A 16,922-nucleotide genomic window follows, 5' to 3' on the forward strand; every position below is an offset into this window, starting at 1 on the left:
ACAGCCCCTCCCTCCTGTCTGCTTTGCCCCTCACTGCTGCTTTCCTCTCAGTTGCTCATCCTTTTCCATTGACCTGCAGTTTGAGTAGTTTTAATCCTGAACGTTTTCCTCCTTTTGATTCCTCTGCTGCCTATTTCCTCATATCCATGGACTGCTTTTGCACTGTTTCCTGCTGTCATGTAGATTGCATGTGTTTGGGGAATTAACTAAAAGGTTTATTAAAGATTAATGGAAAGATAAGGCATGGTGAGTGAATTAGAAAAGCAGAGAGGGGTAATCTGCAGATATAAGCAACCTTTACCCTGGTTAGTCCCAGCTCAATTCTGATTTGTTGCCTGGCCAAGTTCCCTTTAAAGATCCTAGAAAACATGGCTGTTTCTTACCTAGCCGCTGAGTTTCAAAAATGGGGTTTGAGGATCTGTTGTTAGTTCAAAAAGGTCAAAATGCCTGTTTGCCAGTAGGTGAAGCAACTTATAATACTATTCTGAAATAAAATCCAATATAAATCTCTTTCCAGGCTTAACAGGGTCTAGATATTATGAGTCTAGCAGAGTATATACCTGGGCTATCTGGTGGTCTGGGAATGTCATTTGGATAGGGCTCTAGTGGGGAAGACTTTACTATGAGGTTAAAACAGAGTAAAAAAAAAATTGGAAAAAAGTGGCCTTAATATTTGAAATTTCCCAAATCCTGGTGAGTCAGTGTTTTTCGCTAGTACTTGTGTTGTTAACAAATGCTTGTAGGGCAGATGTGAGTAACCAAAGAGACAGCAAGTGGCAGTCTTTATTTGTATGTACACACAAACGCATGGACTCCAGAAGGTTTTGCTGCAGCCCAGGCCCCAGGGACTACATTAAAGTTTACAGAAGTCTATCTGTGGGCATTCCTGTGGGGTAGATGTTCTTAGAATCCTGGTGTCAGCTGATGAGATAACTGATGAGGTGTGTTCAGATGGAATAGGCACAAACACCAAGTGTGATTTAACAGGCACAAACACCACAACCTGGTTCTGTTCTGCCTCATTGGCTGCACATGTTCGTCTTTGCTACCTCGTGTCATCTGCCCTGCATCACCCATACCCCTCTGCATCTCTGTTAGGCAGTTTATCCAGGGTTATTCCAGTCAGTTAAAGCTTTCAAGAGGGAGATCTCCACTTGGTAGGAAGCAAGTATTCACTCCTGAATTTGCTGGTGTTAGCAGACATAGCATACTGGGAAAATGGATTAGTCTTATAGACCATGATGTGCTCTTACAGTCCAGGATATTTTCATCCTAAACCTGTTGGAGGTGTGAGCTCTCTTCTCTGCTGACATTACTGATACTTTTGTACATGTATGGACAGAGTTCATGCAACAGGAGTTAAAAAATGTCCATTTAGATTTTACAGATGTGATTATGGGGCTGCTTTTATTGAAACTGACTATTTTTACACTTTGGACCGAAGTTGACTCAGACAAAAGTCTTGCATTTCTTATGAAAAGTAATTCTGGCTCCTTACACTACACAACATGTTGATGGGAGCTGTTGAAGTAAAAGACTAGAAGGCACTATTGTGTTGATTTCCAAATTCAGATGGTTCATCCATAGACAGTTAACTAATGTCTCTTTTTTATGTTAAATAGCAAGATACACAAGTGTACAAAAATTATTGCAGTGAGGCACAGGAAGTTCCACCTGAACATGAGGAAGAACTTGACTGTGCAGTGACCATGCATGGGAAGCTGTTGCCCAGAGGTTCCCTCTCTGGAAATATCTGGACACAGTTCTGTGCCACATGCTCTGGGATAACCCTGCTTGAGCAGGGAGGTTGGTCCACATGACCCACTGTGGACCCTTTCAGCCTTACACATTCTGTGATTCTGTGATGGTGTTTACTGTAGAAACTGTCTTAATCATGGCAATTATTTCATCCTGGTTATACCAACTCTGAAACATACAGTAAAATTAAAAGGATCCACATAAGGGCAAAAATTACTGGATGTCAGGGATAGAAATTGTGAGCAAGATGGCTGATTTTAAAAGATGGTAATTTGAAGACTTGTTTATACAGGAACACTCAGGGAAAAATAATGAAGTGACAAAATATAGGAATTTAAAAAGATGAGTTGAATTACTTTAAATCACTGTGTAAATAGTGTTATTCAAAATATAAGTGGCTTTCATTTGGTTTATCTCCATTTACTTTGGAAGCAAAGTGACATAAATTGCATTAAGGCCATTTTCATTCTGAATGTGTATGTCCATACAGGGATTTAATGTTGTATAATTTATCCATTTTAACATTGTAGATAAACTAATCTGTTGAAATTTAGTTAAAACATTATTGACTTCACATCAACTTTCCTGACTACCTGTAGATGAACCTACAAATAATGTGAAGAATAGTGCAAGAAAGGATGAACAGGAGAGCCCTGTTCTCACAATAATATGGCACAGTGAGTATGAGGGATGCATAAAAATCCTTAATGGAAATACTTTTTTGCAAAACACAGTGAGTATGAGGAGTTTAATGCCACAATAGTGTCACTGAGGCCAGAAATGTATCATCTTTGAGAGGATTAAGTATCCATAATGAGAATATCCACAGTTACAGAACATAAAATAAAGGGATTATAAGATTTCAGACTAGACATACTATACTGAAGGGATTAGGAAGATGTCTCCCCTACTGACAGATCAATGATTTCATCTTCCTCTGACGTTTGGAACTCTGATTACACACAGCACTGATTACAGCTCCTGTGAGCATTTTGGGCTTGCTGGACTGTTGGTCCACTGCAGCATTCCTCACTGGGAAATCTTCATGTTTCTGCTCAAGCTTTTCTGCATATAAGGCTCCCTAACAAGCGTATGGGGAATAAAAATGAGCTTCAATGAAACAAAAGTTCTACCTGATTTGAGGCTAATACATTGTTAGATTAGGATTAGAAAGTCTTAGAACAGCAAAGAAATCATTAGCTCTCCTTCACTCCTCCAAGCTTTTAATCCACATTGTACTTTCATTGCACCTCCCAGACAGAAGTGAAGAAGTAGATCAGAGATGCTCTTTTTGCTCTTTTTTCATATGCAAAGCTTTAGGTTGATTTAGACAAGTTGTTTCATCAGTCCCAACAACAGCAAAGAATGCAAGATGTGGACTTCTTTTGCCATTTACTTGCTGGTTTTTTCAGAAGTAAAACTTCTTTTCTGATAACTCAGTCCTCATACCATTGCTGATAGATGCTTAGTATAGATTTGTAACATACAGCCTGATGAATTCCAAGCCCATCAGTGGTGGTATCCCTGCCCAGCAGCTCCTTTTTACTGATACAGTAAAAGGATGGGATGTAGCATCTAACCCATACAGAGCCTGTGCATATGGCTGTATTGATTGAAAAAAATGGGGTTTGGCTAACATATTTTGGACTTGCTGTAGTTTTAGAAGTATTACTAAATCAGGTACTTGACAAACACCTTCCTGCTCTTGTGTATGTAGCTGAGCCTGTGAAATCATGAGTGCAAACTCAAGTTATATCAATGAGAGAGTCTGTTGCTGTCATTTGTGTCATTCAGTGATTCAATATAAGCTGTATCATCTTAAACTTCTGTTTACCAAAGAGGTTTACCAATGTAGCTGTACCAGCAAATTCTTTTAATTTTAGGCAAGCCCTTTTTCTGCTTAAGGGGCAGGAGGTGGAAAATGAGAAGGAGAATTAGGTTTGGGCAGGCCTGACTATGCTGAGATGACTGAAGATTTGTCTGTCACATTCTCTGTGGGAACTGACTGTGCTCAACAAGGGCAGCAAAATGCCAGACACATCATCTGTGCCATAGCAGCCACAGCTCAGAGTTCAGCACTGTTGGGAACACATTGATTCACAGCTCCAGCCTCCCAAGCAAGGGTGGACACAGCACGTGTGACAGAGCTGTAAGTCCTGCAGTGTGTTACTGCAGTGTAATACTACCAGGTAGTTCTCTACATGGACCATGTAAGGATGCATCTTAGACCACAATGGCATAATGTTAATAGCTGTCTTTATGTCCTGTGCCTGACTGACAGTGTTCTAAACTAAGTATATTAGCAGAGGAATATGAAAATAGTCCTAGGATGGGAAAAACACACAATATTTGTCTTCATAAGTATTAAAAGATCTGCTAGCACAACAGCAGTTAAACAGCTTGTCTACTTTCCTGTGGCTCCTTTATCACTGAATCACAGAATGGGTGAGGTTGGAAACACCACAGTGTGTCATCTGGTCCAACCTCCCTGCTCAAGCAGGGTCATCCTAAAGCACCTGGCACATCATTTATTTTTGTCACTCCCTGGAGGTTGCCAGCACTGAGTGCCTTTCAGCAGAACAGGAAGCTTCAGGTTAGCTGATATTCCCGGTGTGTGTGTAATTCTCAAAGTGCTGACAGCTCTGGTTACAATTAGTGGTAATGGCAGTGATCTTCCTGGCTGTTCCCTTTTACCTCAGCTCTGCTGGGAAAGGGAGTTGCTGTCATTCAGAGTGGCTCTCAGGCAGAGCAAGGCAGAGCCAGCCAGGCTAGGGGATGAAGAGCTGGCTAGGAGCATTTTGGCAGGTGGCTGTCAGGAAGACAAGTTCATCTGAATTAGGTATTGCAGGCAAAGTGTAGAGATCTAGCAAGATTATTAGTAGATATTTTTAATAGTAGGACTGCTTTCAGCACTGCATGGAACCAGAATTTAACAGGGTTTATTAAATACTTGTAGTCCTTTTTAAATACTTGTAGTCCTTTTCCTTGTGAATATGTAATCTAGGCCACTTGGGATAAGTGTGGCTTTTTAGAATGAAATTCTGTTTAAAATGACCCAGTAGTCGTGCCAGGGATTCACAGGAGCTTTTGAGTTGAGATCTCCAGAGATATTTAATTTTTTTTCAGCCTGTAGAAGCAGCAGCAGTAATATAAGTTACCCCATTTCTGCTGCCTTGTGCTAAACAGATTTCTTCTGTTATTTTCTGCTGTGCAGAATGAAAAGCCCAGTACTGGAGATACAGGTTAGCAGTGTGAAAGATTGGGCTCTGAACTCATTGCTCTACTTCACTTAAAATGATTATTTGGGAGAGCCAGCTGGGTGTTGCTTCAGGACTAGCATCCTGAAAAAACAGATTTCCCAAGAAATAAAATACTGTCTCAGGGCTACCTGCTTGGATGAGAGAAGAACTTTTTTTATTATTATTTTTATTTTAAATATGCTTTGTACTCACAGTGGTTTTTTTCAAAGTAGCCCTGGCCTTTTTCTTGGTATGTTTCTTTCTTGTTCTAAAATCCTTCAGAGGAGGACTCCTTAAAATGCCCAGATCCAGTCCTATGCAAGGCAGGAAAGTTTCTAATTTTGTGCTATCACTCATGAAATAACATATTGCTCAGTGGGCATGTAGAGTCAGTTAATATCTCTGCATGCATTTGCTTGCTTAATCTTAAAAAAAAAGTGTATATATACTCTCTGCCTGAATGCATATTTGCTTCTGTATTTAGAGTCACGTATGTTTTTAAGCTAAGTAATGCACTTTCTGTTTTCTACCAGCCAAATTCCTGGTACTCTTTCAACCTTGTTTGATTAAAACAGCCTTTAACCTTTGCTTGAATACCTTTTTCTTAAAACAACCCTAAATTCATCCCTGCAACAAGATCAGGAGAACTTGGGGTTTGACAAAATTGACATGTAACTGCCTGGAAACCTTGAGGGAAGGAGAAAGGAGGAAAGAAAGACGATTGAAACACAGTGAGTGTGTGTCGTGTTGCAGAGCTGGCGGGGGAGCTGGCACAGGTGATTTCCAGGCATGTTGTTTACGCTGAGACAATTCCATCTCCTCTTCACTTGTGTCAGCTTGCATCCAGAGACCTGCTGAAATTTCTGGCATTTCTTCCTTTCAATGAGAAGAGTGGGGGAGGGCTTGGAGGAACCTTGTCATCCTCTCTCTCCTGCTATAAATTGACTTGAACTGTCACCAGTTTGTTTTTCCTCTCCCCCGGCCAATGTAAAACTCCATCTTCACCTTGCCCCCTGCCTATGTGTGCTTTTCAGAGATTAGCAGTGTTTGTTCTTGACCTTGTATTCCTTCCTCTTCCCAGTGCCTATTTTAGTTAGGGGCTAATTTGTGGACTATCTCTCTAATAGCAAATTAAAGTGAAACATATTTAGGGGTTTACTCCGGAAGGACTGTGAACAGCAAATGGCTCTGCCATCAGTGCAGACTGCCTGATGCAAACAAGTCAAAGGGGGCTTCTGATTTCTGTTTATTCAAATCTCACTCCCTTAGTTTGCTCTGCTTTAGATTGATTTATTTGGCAGTTTGTTTTGTGAGGTTCTTTTTGTTCTCTGCAGTGTTTATTGCAGGGTTTCCTTTCGGGCTGCTCTCTGCCCTGTGTGGTGATGAGTTAGTGCAGCACAATGCGCGCTGGTGTCAGCAGTGGGTGAGCGGAGTCCCTGGCTCGCCTGCTCCTGCCCACCCTACTGCCACCTGTACCACAGGCTGAACAGGCTTTTGGGACAGCGAGGGACCTGTGGAGGGTGTAAAGGGAAGAGGAGGGAGAGGGTGGGGTGGTATCACTCTTGCTTTGGGAGTTGGGACTGTGGCCCGTAGCATGCCTGTCGCAACTGAAGTTACTGCTGTTTTCTGCACACAAATAGTAAGAGATCATTCTTCCCTTAAATCCCCTGTAATTTAAATAAACAAGACAGGCAGACTGAAAGAGTTGACTGGGAGTCAAAATGGAGCAAGGAAAGCCAGCTGATTAGTATATTGGACAAAAGATCTGATATCTATCTCTCTGCAACTTTTACCTCATGATCATCCTTCCTCCTTCCATTTCCTTTTCCTCTGAACTAAAGATTAATTGTGCATTGAAATTATAACAAGAATTTGTGGTGTTAAGAATCTGGCCAAGGAAGAGAAAAAATCCTCAAGGAAATTAGCAGTCCACAAGCATTGTCTGTTCCCTAGATATAAATGACTGGGAACTTCCCAGCCAGGGAATGTTTTCCCTTTATTTTCTCTGCAACTTGCATTATCCTTAGCTAAGCATATTGTAGCATGCTTGTTTCCAAGTCTGTGTTTTTATCACAGAAGTCCTGACCCACTGAAATCTTCGTGGGGCAGAGATTGCATTTACCATTTCAGCTTTAATGGCCAACTTGCATGTTTAATGAATGCAGAAAATACCTGCTTGTTATCCAGTAAACAAATAGGGAAATGCAATCACTGTATTTTTCCTGCACCCCAGTCTACTTTTGCTTGTCCTGGTTTGTGACAAAGATTACCTGTGACAGACAAGAGAATTTGTCAGAAAATGTTTCTGAAATAGATGTTGCAATGTAAGGACAGGAGGTAGAGTGTAAAGTAAAGATCCTGATTGCAGCAAAAGATCTGAGGCAGGCATTAGGAACTGGGTCCTGAGTACTGGGCTGTTGTGGTATCTCTCTGGTGAGAAGCTTTTAAGCAAGTCAGACGTTTTGGTTGTGCTGGAGGATGAGGAACAAACTGGATGTTTCTAAAGGTGTTTTTTGTAGACCTGGTTTCTTGTATCATTGGTAGCTCCTTTAAAAGTGTATTTCTCATCTGTTCTGGAGGTGAAGAAAGGTTATTGAATGTTTAGTCCTCCTCCTAAAAGCTTCCACTGGTGGAATTTCGAGGGTAGTGAGCATCCAAGTGGTGAATTGAAGACAGTCTCTTCAGGACATTTTATTGCCCTTTCATTCAGTCCAGGAAGCATATTCTCTGTGGTGCTTTAAAGTCCAGGCAAAGCTGGAGCCTACCTCTGAATTTGTTAGGAAAAGGCATGATTCAGACTAGCTGTTTCTGGAGAGGTAGAAAGAAAACAACCAATGGGGGCAGAAACCTTTTCTGTAGAGGATGGTGGAAAGCTGTGCACAATTGTTGTCTGCTCCTTCAGGTAGCTTCCTTCTGCCAGACATGCCTGTGACATTATTCCTCTGAATTAAAGTACTTTCTATCTCTTCAATTTACGTAATTGGGGATCATGAATGAGTTTCATGTCCACCACCCCTTCCATTTTCTCAGTGCCTCTTGGCTTTTCATGTCTCTTCTGCATTGCGTCAGTGCCTCCTGGCAAATTCTGTCTATGTCTGTCTCTCAGATACAGCCAAGTGTGTGTCTGGCCTTGAGAAATAATCATAAATTTTGTTCTGTCAGGAGGAGAGGCCAGGACAATCCAGTTTAGATTTGAACCTGTAGTTCAAGGTGCTTTAGGGATTTCATATCACTTAACCCATACCCTCCAGGCATCACTTGTGTCTGACATGTAGATCAGACTGGAGGAATAAGAGGAACAGATTGCTCAGTGCTCCAAAAGGAGGTTATGAAGGAAACCTGTGTCTTTAAAGAGAGTGGCTTCTAATAAATGTTATCTGCAGAGAAATACACCAGTCCCTGCATAAGTAGTTAATGTTGCTGCTTCAGTGTTGGCTCATAAAACAACTTTATCGCCTCTATGACGATAATGATTAACAAGCTGATTTACAAGGGTGGGGTCACAAAGCCATTTGGCAAATTTAGCTTGTCTCACAGTGGCAGGAATACAGAACCTGAGTTTTACAGTATTTTTACCACTTTACTTGGAGTACTTAACCTTGGTGGCCACGCTCTTAGGCAGAGCAGTAGCAGCAGGTTCTCCTTTATGGGATAATAACCAGAGTTTCCTCCAGTGCTTCTGATACCTGAGGAAATTGCAGGTCTCCCTCTGGAGATTCAGGAGCGCTGGGGACATTTCATGAGCTCCCATCTCAGTGTTTATTCCCTGATCACTTAGCCACAGTGAACTGACAGTGTTTACAGGCACACTGTTACGTGATGCCTCTGGTTGATTGCCCCTTCTGCCAGAGCTGGCAGAATATCTACCCAAAGATGTGTGTAGGTTTATCTTCCTACTCTTAAATTCTGGATAACTTCTGTTAAAATATCCTTCCTCTATTGATTCTCCGTTATCTTGGATTTTAAGGGATTTTTTGTTTAGACTGTGTCAGATTTTTCTTTTATTATCATACGTAGGAATTACTCAGAGTGGCAAATGTAAAATTTTTTAAAGTATTTTAATCCAGAAACTATTTTTGAAGTTGTAATATACCATGACACTGTTGAGAATCTAGACTTCTTAGCCTTTGCAGTTTCTCACATTGAGCAAAACGGTGTATCTGAAGGCTCAGCAAGCTGTATTCCTTTACTGTCGGTTCTGGCAGTCCTAATGTGGGTGATCAAAGGTATTTATGATCTCCATTCTATGTAAACATCTACTGCACTTTTAAAGTGGATAAAAATGCACAGACCGGGTAGGGGTTTTGATGACTCTCACTCAAATTCACAACATAGACTCCTGCAGGGATGGAGGTCTTACTCAGTACCTTTTGCTTCTTATCTAGCAATGCTGACAGCGGCCCTGCCCTCAAAACAAACACTCACTGACCTCAGAAATGTCTGAAAACTGTACTGTTTTTCTTTCCTGTCCAGAAAGTTCATCATATCTGATAGACTTCAGTGCTGATTTATGTGGCCATGATGCAAAGTTTGGGTATTTCTGTGGCCCTGATCTGCTAGGTGGGTGAAAGGCCATTGCAGGTGTTGCTTGAAGTGCTGGTGGGTTACAGCTAACTCATTTGTCCTTCTGTTTCTACACATCTCTCCCCTAGTTCCTGCTAAAGTTGTTGGGATATTACATCTGTGGAAATGACACAGCCTGAGTTAGCAGGGGTGTTGCATGCTTGCCTTGTCTAATCACTATTTGATTGCTTTTCACTTCCCAGCCAGAGGTTTCTATTAATGTCTTTTATAATTTGAGCAACTCTCAGGAACTGGAACAAACTCTAGTTCTGTAACAGGGTTTTTTTCATGCCTCGTTTTTGGTATTGCTCCATTTCCCAAACAAAAAGTTATTACAAGTCATGAGTTTAGGTTACCATCTCTGGGTTAAAACTCTCAACAGACTTGAGAAGTTCTGCTACTGTTCCCTTGGCCACTTTTCTAGTTTGGTTTTTAATACGAAAGCATATATTGCAACACCATGTTCACTACATTGCTCTCCCATGGGACTGGTTTGTGCAATCCTCCTTCATGCTGGTAAGTAGGTTCTCATACAAGGAGTTTTTGTTGACTGAACAGGGAAGACAAAGTGACTTGACTTCCCTGCTGTGTGTGATGGGGGCTGGGGGTTTCTGCTGCATGGAGGCACAGCTGGGTCTGGGCAGTGGGGCCTTCAGAGCTGGACTTCTGGCAGCACTGTGCTCAGCCCAGGGAACCAGGATGAGGGATGGAGGCAGGACAGAGCTGGAGCGCAGCGTGTGCCAGAGATGAGGGAGTGCCTCTCCTGCAGCACAGGGCAGTGCTGTGGCTCAGAAATGTGTTGTGAAGGTCAGACACAGGGACTCTGGTCACAGGCCCCTGGGCAACACCTGCTGCTCCTGAAACTTGTCTGTGAGCAAAAGCCCTGTTCTGCACATAATGGGCCACTCTGGCTTGGTGGATGCTCTGGTTTATGGCCTTTGCAGGTGTTGTTCTCTGGGGACAGCTGGCTGTCCATTTGTTTGTGAAAACATCACCTTGATAGAGCAAGGGAGCTATGAGGAACTTCCAGCCTTTGAATGATCAGGAAGCCTCTGGGTGTGAGCAGCCCTCCTGACAAATAGTTAAACTTTGATCACACATTGTACTCATAGTCATATTAATGTGATGTATCCAAAGGGGCTTTAACTTGTAGCACAGCCACTGCTGCCTTTTGTCTTGTGTCTTGCTGGTGAATCAGGAAACCCAAAACCCAGTGCACGTGTCCTGCCTTGCCACTGCACAAAGACTCGCAGCCTCTGCCAGAGTTGGCTTGTTTGACAGTCCTTGCATTTTCCCCTCACCTCACTTATTCTGTGCAATTGTTTCTTCAGAATTATACTGGTCCCCAGCTGAACACAGAGATATTCCAAGAAGAAAGTTTGATTTACCTTTATTCATAGCATTGACTTGTATGAGAAGCCTCTGTTTCAGAGATTATCTAAAATAATTGTGCCACCACCCTTTCAGCACATGTTCAGATACTTGTACCCCTTTTGTTTCTCCCATTGCTGCAGACAAGTCTCTGCCTTCCCCTCATGCTCTTCAGAACAGCTTGAACTTTCCCAGGCTGGGTTCATGAGGCTGGGCAGTGGGGCAGGTAGCTGCTCCTGCTGGATTTCCTGGTTTCTCCTTTCTTCCTGGCAGCCCTGGCACCTGCAGCCAAACTCTGGCCAGAGGGATAATCTGCAGTGTGGGCAGGGAACCTGTATGGGAGGCTCCTCCAAAACACAGCTTGTCCCATTTCAGGTGGAAGATATGTGGCAGTTACTGTAAAAAGCAGTGTTTGCTTTGCTGGTTTAAATGGTAAGTGCTTTGAGGGCAGGGCTGGCTTTTATGTATGTACATGTGGGTGTGTATTTTTATACAATTCCTAATGTGACACACACAGAAGCTGCTGTGTGCAAAGCCATAGCTTTCTGTTTTGTGGAAGCTTAGAGAAATGTTTTTCCTGATCCAGACAGATGAACAGTGATTCTGATCTGAACTCTGGGGCTGTTCAGAGACACAACTTGCTTTGTACTTCTGGACACAACTGTTTTCCTTCTGTTGTCACCAAGTAGTGTACCCCAGTGTATTCCAGGTACAGCAATGATAAGCATGGCCCTGTGTCCACAATGATGTTGGGATGGATTCCTTGACCAGTTAAGGAAGAAAAAGCTGCATTGTACCCTCTGTCATTGACTGACTGGAATGCCATCATTAACCACCTCTCACCCATAGTTTTGACCAATTAAACAATTGCTTGCTCTGCAAAGAGTTTGGATTAGAAACATACCTTGCTCTTTATGTGTGCTGTAAGTAGAAGACAACCTGAGTAGCAAAATTTTAATTTCAGCTTGATGATTTTTTTCTTTTTAAGAGAGGCATATATTTTTAATCCTTTGCCAGGTGTATGCTGAGACATCCCCTATGTTGAAGAGATAAGTCAATGGTGAAAATTTTGGTTTCTGTTCCCTTGACATACTCTTAACTTAGTTTTTTGCTAAATTGCCACACTCGTAAAATGTGATATACTTTTCTGCAGCTTGTAGTGTGTGATTTCGGAGTTTCACTGTTTCATAAACTTATTTTGTAAACTGAAATGTTCAGGTCAAAGCTTAGGAGTGGCTCCAACAGTGAGAACAGACGGGTGCTGGATTAGACTGCATGGGGGCTGTGAAGTCTTCGTCACTGAAAGACTTGAGGAACAGATGCAGCTGTAAAGAGTGATGTAAATATTAGTGGCTCTGCCAAGACAGCCTCTTGAGGTCTTTCTTTTCCTCCCATGATTTCCATGATATCTGGATACTGCATTACATTTGACTATCACACTTCTATTCTTTAATCACTTATGTTTCCTTGAAACTCAAAATCAGATTCTGGCAACTGGGAATATCCTGGGACTCTTCCATCATGGTTCTGGGATGTCTAAACTAACTGACTCTGGACCTTTGGCAGTTTTAAACTGTTTTAAAACAAGAGAAGTTTTAAAAATTTTGGCGATATGTTCTGTGCTCCTTTTCCCAAGCTATGAAGCACTCACTGTGAAACTGTTACCACAAAACTGTGAGTAGACAGCAAGTAGACTTGGGACAGCAAATAGAAATCTTCCTCTCTGCTTGAATAGCATAAATGGAGATGAGGATTTTATTCTTATTAGCTACAAACAGGAATGAGATAAGGCTGCAAGGAAAAATCAGCCTGTGCACAGCCTTGAGGTCTCTGATGAAACAAAATAACACAAAATTTACAGATGCTAAAACCAGTGATAACATCGATTTGATGCTGTATTTTGTCTTCCTCCTGTAATACAGTAAAATGGCCTGTAATTCACATTGCAAAATTGGCATGCATGGCTCTTTGAAGATATCATCTTCCTTGTGTGTCTGCAGAATAACAAGCCCACCCACTTCAGTGTTACAACAAGCCAGAGAAATAAATAAATAAAGAGGGACAAATAACACCATCTCCTCGGGGCAGCTGCCCACTCGATGTGCCTTGCTCAGGTTGTGAACTCTTCAGCACATGAAAGTTTTTGTTCCTTGTAGTTTTAAATTCACCCCCAATGCTTAGGAAGGTAATAGATTATGATAATTGTGTTTATTACATTATATAAAATGTTACTTCAGTTCAGATATTTAACTTTTAAATCATTGCTGACGGTGACATTAGTTCAGATTTAGAGAGTTTGTTTGCACTGTGTCTTTAGCCTGGCATTTTAAGCTGAGCAGTTGTGGCCTGAGGTGACTGCTATAGCCTGAAAATTCTCTGGAAAATTTGTATGCATTGTGGTTCATTTATTATCTTTGTATGTGTATTTCATCTGTTAGTGTCTCAGTGGGTTTTTGGAGGGTGACTGTAGCCTTGTCACTAGCTGGGTGGCTTCACTGTTTCTTTCTTTCTGTTTATTGAATATTGTCAACTTCCTTGTCTCCTCTCTGTAACTGTGGAGTCTGCAAGCAAAATATTTCTTCCTTCAAAATTAAAAACAAACCCTAGCCTAGGGGAGCTAAATTAGCTTCTGACCATCTGTTAGAAGGTTAGCAGTATCACTACCTTGAACTATGGCTTCAGTTTCGTATTTCATGCAGCAGCTTCTCTGCATTGTTTATATTGCGGTTGAAGGGGATCTTCCTATACCAGGATGCAATAGGAACGTCATTTTTCCTCTGACATGAGCAGATGTCCTATCTGCAGTAGTAGCAATAACATTGCTGCTTCCTGTTGTTGCAGGTGGTGTTAGCAGGCTGGAGCTGAAGGCAAAGAAGGGGCACATTTCAGCTGTGCCATTCACTGCCATCAACACCAGCACTCCCCATGCACCTCCTTTTCAAGTTGTATTTGTTAGTAGTGGCTTTCTTGGCTAGTGGGCAGGAAGTTGCCCTGGAACACAAATTTATTTCTTTACTACCTGGCCTTTGCTTCTCTGTTGTTCTTTGCGTTGATATCTCTGCTTTCTCTAGATTTGGTTACATCTAACCCAAATTACAAGTGGTGTGTTACCATATTTAGGGAAGGGTGCCTGAACTGAGTTTGACACTCATTTAAGTGTAAAACTCCCCACTCTTGGGTTCCAAGGCACAGCCCCATGCAACTCTTCAGTCAGCAATTACTGCATTCTTTTTCCTTTTTACGGGAGGTTGCTATCAAATCCCATGACACATTTCTATCACTAATCTGGCAAGCTGCCATTCAGACCACAGGAAGCCCAGAAGAGAAGAATATACACTTAGGGCCTTATTCCATCTTCATTCTTCCCTTCAGCAGCAGAATTCCTTAAAGTCTCTAGAAGTTTGATCTGAATGGAAAGTATTTTGCCTGAATAGCACCCCTTATTGAGACATTGTCTCCAAGTCACAAATTTAGATGAGTGTTGTGGTTAGCAGTTTAAGGTTTGGTCATTTTTTCCACATCAACATGAGGAGTGCTGATCACTTCTCATGGTCTAGCAGGATTCTCTGGGACTTCTTGATTTGAGAGCTGGACACTGAAAGGAAAAAAAAAAAAACCCAACAAGTTCCTCTTCAAGACTTTACCTAAGAAGTTATTTATTTTGGCAAGGAGCAGAACATTGTATTTGAATGGTTTTCAGTGGGAAACACAGTCCTACTAAAGGACTAAAGCCAGGACTCTATTCACAAAATACGTGCAAAAACCTTGTACTTTGAAAGAAAAGAAACAACCAAAATTGTGATATGTTCATAAAAAATAAGAAGAAGTGAAAATTGTAAGGTAGTATTCATGGCTGTCAGAGATAATGTGGAAGCCTTAGACTCATTTCCTATTTACTTCTTTGTGCCTTACTGTATGAATGCATTGCTGTACTTAAAATGACTACTAATATATTGTTATTGCCATGTAGAGATTTACAAATAGATAGTAGTTTTCATGTTTAGATCATTGCTGTTTCAATGACTACTTTATCACTTGGGTTTTGATGGAGCTATAATTATTGGGAAGTAACTTTCCTCTTGTTTTTGCCAACAGAATGTACCTGCATTTCTGTAGTAATAAGTATTGTCTGTCTTTCAGGTCATTCTGGTTATTTCTGGGGGGTTTCATTCAATATTGTCTTCTCATTCCAGGTTATTGAAGGAAAGCTGGCTCCTTTCTTGGGGAAGGTGATCAAATTTGCCACCTCTCATGTGTACAGCTGCAGCCTTTGTAGCCAAAAGGGTTTCATCTGTGAGATTTGCAACAATGGAGAAATCCTTTACCCCTTTGAGGACATTTCTACAAGCAGGTACTCCAATGTCAGTCATACATTTGATTTGAGTGTTAAAGCCTGGAGGATTATCAGCCTCGTGACCTTTTATTTAAATAATTAGGGACTAGATTCCACTAATGCACATTTCTGGGGAGCTACAGTAGATCACTGCTCCAGGGAGGCCACCATGAGCAAATGTGGAAACAAATGAGAAGTGCTACTTCCCAAGGTCCTGTAAGTCTCAGAACAGCTGTTCAGAAAGGGAAGAGCCCCCACTATCACACTGTGCGATTTATCCAAAGCTCTTCTGAGTTTGCAAAGTGTCCTGAAAAGCCAAATTACTTTTCTGGAGTGATCACAGACATCTTTCTGTTCTCTGGTATCACTGGGCCCATAATGTACAGGGATTATCCCTTATAAAACAATAACCATCATTCTGAAGTGTCTTCCCCATGAAATGTTATGGCTAGTTCTCTGCTCTGTCTGCTTATTCCTCTGTGCCTGTGTATGCAAGATTTTTAGGGTTTCTTAAATGATATTGTTATTCTCAGGTGGCAACAAAGTAAGTGTGAGTGTATGTGAGTTCTAAACTAAACAAAAAAACCCTTTATTTTAGATCATGTAGAGTACTGGATGCCAGGTCAGGGACAGGAGTCACATGGGAATCCTAGAAGCAAAATGCAGGAAACCAAAGCAGACTTGGCCACATAGCAGTGTTACTACTCTTTTTCAGTAGTGTCTTGGATTTTGAATAAAGGAGATATACTTTCTTCCACCCTTAACAGAAAGATAGTACATCTGACAGCACAGCATTCATCCACAGATAAGTTTTGGTTTTTTGGCTGTTTCAAATACAGTCATTGTACTTTGTTCTCCAAAGTGTTCATTTAAAAGGGGGAAAAAAACAAAGACCCACCTTTGGAAACAATCAATAGGAGCAGCCTATTAAAAGGGTTTGAAGAATCTGGTTCCCTTGCATGCACAAAGATGTTAAATTACAAGTAACCAAGGACTACTCTTAAGAGATTTTCAGTCTGATCTGAGTTGCAAAGGTTGTTTGCACATTGTTTTCCCAGAGTCTTATTCTAAAAAATGTATTGACAAAGCAGTGGATAAAAGCTAAACAAGGTATGTGGCTGAGTTTATAAACAGTTTTTAAGAAAGAATGCATCTAGGGTGCATGGTGAGATAGGCTGAGTTAAAAGACAGAGATGGCATAAAACATAAGATGTCTGTGGAGACTGCATAATAGGTGATTGAAGATATTCCCAAAAGATTAATGAGAGTGTGAAGGAACATTTGGGAATACAAGTTTATGTTAAAATTTGTCAGGGATTTTTGGTCACAAAACCATTATTGGCTGTATATTGTTTCCCTGCCCTTCAGCTGAGATCAGACATACCTTGCAATTACAGAGTTCAAAACCCTCTGGAGTCAAATAGAATTTGTCAGCAATTCAAGCCAACAGAAGCTGCTCTAGCTCCTGTGTTTATGTGAGTTAGAAGCCAGAAAGGACTTGTGTTCATGTTTCACAAATGTGAAGTTATGGTTGATGTCATGCCAAAGACAGCAGTCTTTGTTAATGGTTTTAATTAAAACACAATCAGCATGAAAGGTTCTCCAATATTTATCTTTCTTATTTCAATCATTCTACTTACTCCTTTTGTATTCCTTAT

General features: G+C 41.2%; 1 protein-coding gene across 16 annotated transcripts in view; it reads left to right on the forward strand.

Moving 5' to 3' along the window:
- PLEKHM3 (pleckstrin homology domain containing M3) overlaps positions 1–16,922 on the forward strand; it is a 96,155-nt gene that overhangs the window by 60,708 nt on the left and 18,525 nt on the right. For 15 of the 16 annotated variants that reach the window (XR_010369104.1, XR_010369102.1, XR_010369103.1 and 12 more), the window contains one exon: positions 15,125–15,282. Coding sequence is in view for 8 of the 16 variants with exons in the window: in XM_064434092.1 (XP_064290162.1) it covers positions 15,125–15,282 (158 nt within the window). In the remaining 8 variants the exon portion in view is untranslated. Of the gene's footprint in view, positions 1–2,357; positions 2,436–15,124; positions 15,283–16,922 lie in introns of those variants that run through there. The other variant, XR_010369106.1, reaches the window with a different exon arrangement.

The sequence above is a fragment of the Passer domesticus genome, chromosome 10 (genome assembly GCF_036417665.1).
Source record: "Passer domesticus isolate bPasDom1 chromosome 10, bPasDom1.hap1, whole genome shotgun sequence".
NCBI classification, from domain to species: Eukaryota; Metazoa; Chordata; class Aves; order Passeriformes; family Passeridae; genus Passer; species Passer domesticus.